The following is a 10,000-nucleotide window of genomic DNA, read 5'->3' as shown; positions in this document are numbered from 1 at the left end:
GATTACATAACCCTAAAATTCAAGCTTGAGATCCTACACTTAAAATACGAACTCAACCAGGATGAAGCCAAAATTTATGTTGAAGGTAAACATTTTTGAACATAGTTCCACATTCTTATTAGTAGATAATGAGAGGAAGACTGTATTAGATTATGATATAGGAGATAGTGGATTTAGATGATGAGCATCATTGTATTTTTTCAGCCTATGTTTGGTATTATTACATTAATTATTTATTTGCTGTTATGCATACCTACAGTAATAAGGTGATGTAAAATTTAATGAAAGCATGAAACTGCACATTTGGAATTGATATTTATAATAAAATGAAAACATAGATTAATAAATGAAAAAACAGTGGTCATAGCAAGCAATTGTTCAGTAATAGTACTACAGATGAATAATGGATGCAAGTAACGATTCAGTAATAATGCTAAACTTAAACAGAAGACTAATGGCGCAGTATGATCAGTAGTGATTCAGCAGTAGTACCTCTACATATACAGTCCTTATTTCATGAAACCAGGTTTCCTGTATACTCATAACAGGACTTTCTTTTACAGTCTGTCAGCGAGCGAGGGGAGGCATCCAAAGGATCGACCACATCTTTGGGATCGACTATCAATAGTCGCCCATCATCAAGGGCTCCTTCCCTTGGGCCAGAGAATGGCGACATCGATTACAAGAAGGTGAGCTATGAGGGCGATGCAGAAAATTGGATTTGGAAGTTAGGAGATAAGTTGGATAAGTAAAGACTAGTTTGGTGATTTATTATTCCATATTATCAATATTAAACTATCAGACCATTTTTTATGTGGAGGAAAGTTTTCCATGTTACAGCTGCTATACAGATCTAGAACTTTTTGTACTGAATTATTAAGGATATGATTATTATTATTATTTTATTTTAACAACTACTGTTCCATCTAATTTCATTTACTAAGGAAAAAGTATTTTCATCATTCTTTATAGTTGTATGAGGAACAGCTGGAAGAAAACTTCAGAGTTCATGAACGCCTTCGAGACACAGAGTCTGAGCTGCGGCAAACACGAGAAGCAATTGATCTCAACAATAAGAAGGTAGGTCAAACTGATCTATTTCTTGCTCTTTCCCTTTCTTTTTTTTCTTTTTCTTTCTCTTCCTTTCTTATTATATCTCTTTCTCTTAAATTTTCTCTTTTGTGTTGTTAAATTTGTGTTGAAAAATTAATTGAATTTTACCGTGTTTATTACCATTCCCCTTTTCTCTTTCAATGTATATTCTCTCCATATATCCTCTTTTACATGATACTTTTTACACTTCATGAATAGGCATCACATGATGGATATTCAAATGCATTAAAGGTAAACATTCTCTTTGTTAGTAATGTTGGGCTTTCTCAGGTAATATTTTTTTAATCCCTGCCCTGGGATGTGACATTTGATTTGTGGTTGGCTGATTAGCTGTGTCCAATGTAGAGTCATAATCAGTCAGTTCTTAATTATCTGTTAGCTTGCTAAATAAGGGCTAGCAGAAATTATATAGAATATTATATGCCATGCCCAATAACCCCAACCAAAAGTAATTAAAATTCAACATTGTTTCTTATAAAAATGTATTAAAAAAAGAATCAAGACTAAAAGTGCTGGCAATAGTTGAGTTACACAGAAATTATTACCATTGCAAAGCATGAAGGAGGGGCAGAGCTTAAAAAAATATCCTTTGTGATCTGATCCCACTGTAGGGATTTCCAAGAAACATTTCCTCTTACATGAATGTAGCACATTTGTTAACCTCTTCCCTTTTTCCTTATTCTCTATTCATCAACCATCCACCTGCCTCTGCCTTTCTCCTCTTATATGAGTGTATGTTATTCCCATATGTCTAAAATAATTGTCAGTTTTGTGATGATGATCGAGATAGTATTTTCTGAATATCTGGAAGTAAAAAGATAGGGCTCTTATACTACATATTTTTAGAATTGTATTATTACCACTAATAGTTATATTATCCAGATACCTGTATTTGTTCTAAGAGTGAAGCGATTTGTGAAACAATCTCTGGATATATGTCATGAGTGTGAGTGTGTGTGAGTGAGAGTGAGTGTGTGTGTGGTGTGTGAGTGTGTGTGTGAGGGTGTGTGTGTGGTGGGTGTGTGTGTGTGTGTGTGGTGTGTGTGAGGTGGTGTGTGTGTGTGGTGTGAGGGTGTGTGTGTGTGGTGTGTGTGTGTGAGTGAGTGTGTGTTTGGTGGTGGTGTGAGTGAGTGTGTGTGTGTGTGTGTGTGTGTGTGTGTGTGTGTGTGTGTGTGTGTGTGTTATATTATATTTGTTATTTATGTATTTATATATTCATTTATTGGTCTGTGTAGGTTGCATCATAGCCTATCTGAATGTCTTATCTTTATATCATTCATTTGCACCTGTTATTGAAACCACATTTCATGATCGTAATAAACTAATGTGATTCCAGAACAACACACGTCTTGCAATGGCTGAGGCGGACAAGCGGGAGAAGCGAGCCCTTGAACGCAAACTCTCAGAGATGGAAGAAGAGTTGAAGGTAAGAATAGCCATTAGTTGATGTAAGAATTTTTGGTTAAATTTAACACTTGGAAAATTATTTGTTTAGGCTTAGGCAGAGACTAGGGATGTCTTGTTGGTAAGGGAGGATGATTGAGTAAAAGGCTTATAATTTGATGCCATTTCATGCACTAAAAAGAGAGAAAGAAGGGAGAAAAAGTGGTGTATCTTATAATTTGTGTGTGTTATACAAGTGAGATGTCCACAGTCAAGTCAGGATTTATAGATTGATCCTATATGAACTGTAGTGTAAATGTATTGTAGTACCCAGTTTTAAAAAAAGAGTGAAGGAAAAAATAAGTATTTAGGCTAAATCTTTAAAATACAAACTCTAGATGATGCTAGTCTTTATGCAGAGGAAGTATCATTATTGATAACAGGAAGTTTGAGGCTTTGATGATATATTAAGATGAAGTAGTTATAAAGTGTTTGAATCTCTAGTTTTCTATGCATATATTTCATTTCCATTTTGGTGTATAAGAGAATTAAATATTCACATTTTGAATAACTTTGATTTTATATATCTTGCCAAAAACGTGTTTAGATATTGTTGGCATTGTCAAATGAGATGACATTGACAAATAACAAGATAGTGTAGCAAGCAATGTGTTTCATATTTTATCCCTTGCCACTTTAGAGTATATGTAGGTCATTATGATTTTGTATAAGATTCATAATTTATTTTGTTAATTTTTTTGTTTGTTTATTCCATTTTCTACCCTGATTGGAAGTTCCATACATTTTGTTATTTATTTTGCATTATATGTTTTATATTATTTTATATTATCTTCTTCACCCTATTAGATTTGTGCTTTTTGCTGCATATTATTGGAATGTGATCACATAGACACTGTCAGGAATTGGTGATGAGACTAAGTGCACTTATATTGTGTGCTCTGATAAGGAATCCAAATGTTATTCTTCATAAAATTGGTTATTTCTTGTTGATATTATTATTATTTTCTCTCTTTTTTATTGATTACTCTGTATTGATTTCCTCGTTAGAGCACAGCCATTCATCATTGCCTGTTGAGCCCTTCAGGGATTGGACTTTTTCCTCATTTTATTATGATTATTTTTTTCCCTTCTATTTGATTAGTATTGCTTACGTTGATATGGCCAATTGTATTTTGCGATAAAGGTTGTAAAACATCAGGAGATATGAAGATTGATGTTTGATATTGAGATCTCTTACCCAATTTATCCTTTTAAGGAATGATTACTTATTACATTTGTTAGTAGAATTGTTGTCAGTTGTAAACTGAATAACACAGGAAACAGATGATATATATTTTATATATATATACTTATATCTAACTCAATGTGAATTACTGACATTCAATACCATCAGAAAATATCAGCATCTTTTATTAAAAGACTGCTTATTTGAAACAGATGTGTCCAATCAAATGTGACAGTACTATGAAATGAATAAATTATTTTTATTATTATATACTTGATTATGTTGAAAAAGTAATCTTCCAGGTTTCCTTTAGTATAATGGCACAAATTTGAGATCCTTGAAGATCCTGAAATTTCATTTTCCCAAATTAACATTAAGTATAAAATATAAACCAAGAGTAGCTACCAAAATTCTAGATATTAGTGTTGTTTAGTGGATACATCTAGTGGTTGCAAGACATGACCAATTGAGAAGTAAAAGGTTCAAGATTTTTCTGTTGCATTTGAGCTGTATATCCCTGAAGGTTCTATCAATAGCTGAGCTTGCAGTCTTGTTTGATTTTGATGCTGAAGCTTCACAAAATTGACCATTTCTTCTCTCTGCTAAGAAATGCCTTATGAGAATCCCCCCCCCCTCCAAATTTTGCTTTTGCATGTGGGACATCATATCAACAGCTATCCAAAGTAAGAAGAGTAAAAGGATAACAAAAAAAGAACAAACATGAAATTAACACATAAAAATGGTTTATTGTTTTTTTAACAAATATAGTGCATGTGCACCCAAGCTCATTTACTAATCATTCTTGTCTAGTTCACTATAGTGACTTCCTGTCTGAACTGTAACTTCCTTTCTTACAGCAATTGCAAAAACTTAAGGCCGAAAACGAAAAGTTGAAGGCTGAAAACCGAGCCTTGACTCGGGTGGTGTCCAAATTGACCAATTCAGCCACATCGGGCATGGGTAACTTGGCCACCTTGAGCAAATAGGTAAAAGAACATAAAAAAAGAAAAAATTGGGTAAAAGAGGGTCAGCCTGCTGCTAGTGTGAATGACTTGTGGGGCACCATCTAGCATGACCACACTGCCTGCGCATGATCATCATTGCAGTGTTGTTTTTTGTGTGTTTATTTTGCTCAGGCCTTGTGACGCCCACACACACTTTTTGAATGGCAGCAATAAAAGAAGTTCTATGATGTGATCTATGCTTTTTTTGCTAACTCACAGTTCATTATTTGTCATATTGCTCACTGTTATTTTATGGTACATTCTGCCACTGCTGATTCAAGTGTAGTATTCCAGACTATAAATAAACCTTTTTTGCTTTATGGTGTGTGTTTTGATGGATTGAAAATAGTTACTTTTGCTCAACTTTTAAAATGAAATTGATGTTAATATTTATATATACCATAGCTTGTTTTGCAAACATCTTCAAATTCTACAATTAAATTAATATTGAAGTTAGGTAAATGTATTTCTAAAAGGAGGGAACTAATCTTTTCTTCTGTTTTATATTCAGTTGTTTTCTGACTATTCTTGTTTATATGGGTCTTGAATTGGCATGAATAACCTGTGCAAATAACATCTCTCTTGTTTCATTACGTGCATGTATTGTCTAGTATAGTTAAATTTTTTTCTCCCCCCCTTCATTTTTTGCTTTTAATTTTTCAGTGTTTTTTGTAGACCGTAGTCTGCGTGTTTTTTTTATTTTTTATTACAGATTGGTGTAGAGCTGTGTTTACCTACATGATAGGGATTTTTGTTTTATCAATTTTATGGTAAATGATATATTTTTTTGTTTAACAAAACTGATCTCTTCTTAAATGATGCTAGAATGTAGTCAGTCATGACTAACATTTCTCTCACATTTTATTTTCACAGTTGCTGGAACAACTGAAGCAGGAGAATCAGCGTTTGAAGGATGAAAATGGGGCACTCATCCGCGTGATCAGCAAACTGTCAAAGTAGTGAAAACACAGCTGTGAATGTTACTGCAAATGGATGCTGCAGATGATTTGGTCTTCTGATGAGAACCCCTCAAGCTGCAACCCAGTTGTTACATAACTCTTGAGGAACTCTTTGGATGTTCTAAAGCTTTCCTGCAAAACTGTGGGTGACTGTCAAGTCTTGCTGGGTGTTGTTCTTGCTATTTAAGAAGTCCTAGTAGCTATTCAATAAGCTGGCTCACTGCCCATGGCATATTCTAGGCTTATCCAGTCACCAGAGTCTAGTGCCCAAGTAAATGTTGTCACTGTGTGTAGGCCCAGTATATATGGTGTAGGTGTTCATACTGTGCCTCGTTAATTGGCTGGTTTTAGTCTCAAAGCCTGATGAAACATTGTTAATCTGAGAATCATGTTCCCTCAAAAACAAAAATAAATAGTAATAATAATAATAATAATAATAATAATGATAATAATAGTAAAGTTATATATTGTTAAGTACTTAAAGTATTGATTGTTATAATGTGTTAGAAATGTTAATGCATTTACAATGCCATTATTAGTTGTTACAGGAATCAAGCACTTTGGAATAATGATGTCCAGATTAAAGAGTTTCACTACATAATAGTTGCTCCTGATGATAGTGATAGACAGGGAGAAGTTAGAGAGTGTATACCTTTTATGCCTAGTGGATGCTGGCTGAGACAAAGTAACTAATGAAGAGTCTCACTGCCAGGCTGAGATGTGAAACTTTATGTAAAGGAGTTCAGCCATTGGAAGGGTTTCACCACGTCAAAACAACTCTTTTTGTAAGTGAATTTGAGTCAGAATAACTGCAATGTGATGGCTCAGGCTCACAGTTCATGTCATAAAGACATTCTTGTTGTCCTTGTAACTTAGGACTGGTGTCCCAGCGGGCTAGACAAGTAGTCTGACTTGCATGGAAAGAATCCCAATGACACACTCGGCCAGTGGCTCCACCTTTCCCCAAAGCCAAGTAAAATGGAAATTTAAAGTATATTTGTGTGTTTTGCTCTTGTTGTCTAAGCTTCACATTTTCCACAAACTTTCCTAGTACTTTCATTATTTTTATTTTTTATTTTATTTTTTCTTTTGTAATTACAAATACACTTTTAGTATTGTCAGAACGTACCAGTAGCCATTGATTGGCTTAAAAGGATGAACCTTTGTTGTCTGAGACCCAACACATCAATGGCCAAGGCCAGTTCTGCTTTAGCTCTGTGTCCTACAGTCAGTATTTGCTTGTACAGTGCCCATGCTGGATGTGTGGAAGATCTGCTGTACATTTGAGCAGTGATGTGTGATTTGAGAATTGTAACCATTGTTGATAAGTAATTGGTGTATATATTATTAAAACTGGCCTTGTCAGTCACCAAAGCTACAAGCCAAGATTGCTCTTTACTTAAATGGTTAGCTTATGCATTTTCAAAAGTCATGGTTACAATCCTCAGGAACTTAACTGAAAAGCAATGCTAAAAGGCACAGAAATTCACTCAGTGCTGGATGTAGATTTGAACATAAATCAGAAGTCTGTTGATAACCATGTATATTCAAAGGTGTACATAGAAATGTCAAATCCATAGCATAAATGCAATCATGATTATATATATTATGTAATGAAACATTGACCTTAATAATATTTTCTCACATAATACCAGGTTTGCATTAAGGCTCTGTCAAGTGGAGAGCATTTGATTTGTATCTTCTTCTTTTTTCCTCCTTTATGGTGTTCATGGTAATGTTTTTTGTTTTAGCTTTTTTTTTCCTCAAAAGTCTTGATTCTCAGTTCAAATTTTCTTTACCAGGTTATTGACTTCCACTTCAAGAAAAGTCTGGTGAAGAAATTATATAAAAATATATATATAATCTATTTATTTTTTATTATTTATTATCATTGTTTGAAAATGTCTTCTATCTGCTAAATAAGATGAAGTGTAACTGTGATTTGAGAACAGTTATAAAATGAAGAATAAGGTTGCCCATGTTTTGCCAACATGGTAATTTTCCTTTATCATATAGAAAAACACACAAATAACCATGTAATTGATTTTCATACTGCTATGTAAATTGTTAATATCTTCTGTAAGATTTTCCCTATTGAAAATTCTAAATGTGAAAACTGCTATGATTGAACCAATGTAGTAATTTACATTTTGAAAAATGATTGGATCTTCTATTACTCAGATGGGTAAAGAAAAAGCCCTTATCTTTTTCACCACTTCTGTTTTCTTTATTTTTCTTTACTGTGTTAAAACATGATATTATTTAGCGTTTATTGAACAGAATAATTAATCTCAAGTTGGTCATGATTTGCTGCACATCACCAAAGCGATAATACTCGAACAGGATTCTTGTTTTAAAAGGAAATACATTATATGAATTGGCTGCATCTTTTTCCAATCTTTTGTGACAGATACACTTTTCTGTAAATATATATTCATATTTATGCTCTCTTATGGTGATTGTCAGTAATAATTGCAGAAAACAACAAATTAAGATCTCTGCAAGTGCCTTAACTAAAAGCAGATGTTACCATGTATATTTTTATGATTTATTTGAGTGTCAGTTCATCATTTCCTGTTGAGAAATCAATAACATCTGTTAATTTTTCTTTTCTTTTCTATTTTTCTTTTTTTCTATGATAACCAATGAGCCAAGAAAACATAAGGAGAAGGTCTAATAAATGTCATCATAGTCATATAATAATTGCCTGATGAGATTCTGTGCCTTTGTTGATAGATTGAACATGAGCTCATTTGAGTATGTGAAGACTTGCCTTTGTATGCGCTGTTGTAATCTAGAAAGTGTAAAATAGCTTGCTGTAAACATGCCTCTTTTGTAAAGCAAAAAGTGTAAACTGACACAAAGGTTAGTTTGAGATAAAAAAAAAAAAAACCAAAAAAAAAAAAAAAAAAAAAAAAATCAACTATCATGTATGTTAATTTTTATAATCACTTAGATTATGCCATGATTATTTATGCATGCTGGTCATTGAACAACAGAAGCATTGGTAGCAGATGAATTTGGTATTATTCTTTGGCCTTGTGCATTAATAATGTTGGTATGATTACCAAGTGAAAATTTTGTAGAAAAGCCTAGTCAAAGACAGATTACCTTTGTAGGCTTAAATATGTATCGAACACAAGTTGCTTCAGATTATTTGAATCTATTGAACTTTCTCCATAAAATTAACGACACTCCATACAGATTCTTAATGATATTTAATAGTGTGTTTTTTCATGACAGTGCATAAATTATATCAAGTGCCTTTCTCTTGTAATTATTGTATGTGAAGGAATAGTGATTTAATTATTCAGTTATTGTTCTGCAGGTCATTATAAACCATTTGTAAGATTATCATGCATTGGTCTTGCCACATTGTATGTAATTATTTGCAATAGATGGTAGTCATTTTTCTGAAATATTAAATAATATAATATAATAAAAAAAAAATATAAATATAATATATTAATTATATAATCATTATATATATATATATATATATATATATATTATAATATAAAACTTACAAATTATGATATATATATATATATATATAATGATATATATAATATATTATATATTATTCATACATCAAACACACAACACACACACACCACAAGTATATATAGTATATTATAGAAATATTATATATATATATAATTATATAATATATATAATATATTATATATATATATATATATATATATACACCACACACATTATATATATATATACACACATATATACATATACATATACATATACATATATATACATATGTACACTGGCTCCTGGTACCAGGGTTCCAACCCACATCACTGGACAAGGTACAGTGATACTTGTACAGCGATACAGGCAAGTACAGTGGCCAAGGAGATCAACCACATTCTTGTTAGCACACGTTGGAGGATCCTCCAGAACTGCAGGGCTTTCTAGAGCACTAAGTTCTGTGGCACTGACCATAGGCTGGTTGTAGCCACCCTGCGGGTCCACTTCAAAACTCCCCATCCCTCCAGTGGCCACTCTACGGTGTTTCACCTGGACAGACTAAGGGAGGAGGAGTGTGCCCGTGGGTTCACCAAGGCAGTCTTTGGCCGATTCACAGAACTCAACAACCTGACAGACCCAGTTGCTCTGTAGGAGCTCTTCAAGCGCATAACACTCAAAGCAGCTCAGGAGTCCATTGGCATACGCCAGAGGGCAAGGCAGAATTCCATCTCCCTGGAGACATTAGAGCCCACTGAAGCGTGTCGCAAGGCTTGGCTGAATGGTAATCAAGTCTTGTGTCGCTCCAT

At 33.3% G+C, this 10,000-nt stretch overlaps 1 protein-coding gene across 4 annotated transcripts in view; it reads left to right on the top strand.

Moving 5' to 3' along the window:
• LOC119583563 (protein phosphatase 1 regulatory subunit 12B-like) overlaps positions 1-8,624 on the top strand; it is a gene marked incomplete at its 5' end in the record, with an annotated part of 67,101 nt that extends 58,477 nt beyond the window's left edge. For all 4 annotated transcript variants that reach the window (XM_037932140.1, XM_037932123.1, XM_037932131.1 and 1 more), the window contains 5 exon segments: positions 564-689; positions 973-1,080; positions 2,450-2,539; positions 4,600-4,728; positions 5,620-8,624. In XM_037932140.1, coding sequence (XP_037788068.1) covers positions 564-689; positions 973-1,080; positions 2,450-2,539; positions 4,600-4,728 — 453 coding nt within the window.
• Positions 8,625-10,000: the final 1,376 nt, after the last annotated feature.

This window comes from Penaeus monodon, chromosome 2, assembly GCF_015228065.2.
Source record: "Penaeus monodon isolate SGIC_2016 chromosome 2, NSTDA_Pmon_1, whole genome shotgun sequence".
NCBI classification, from domain to species: Eukaryota; Metazoa; Arthropoda; class Malacostraca; order Decapoda; family Penaeidae; genus Penaeus; species Penaeus monodon.
Note: the sequence above shows the minus strand (reverse complement) of the source record. Positions and strands in the feature narration are given on the sequence as shown.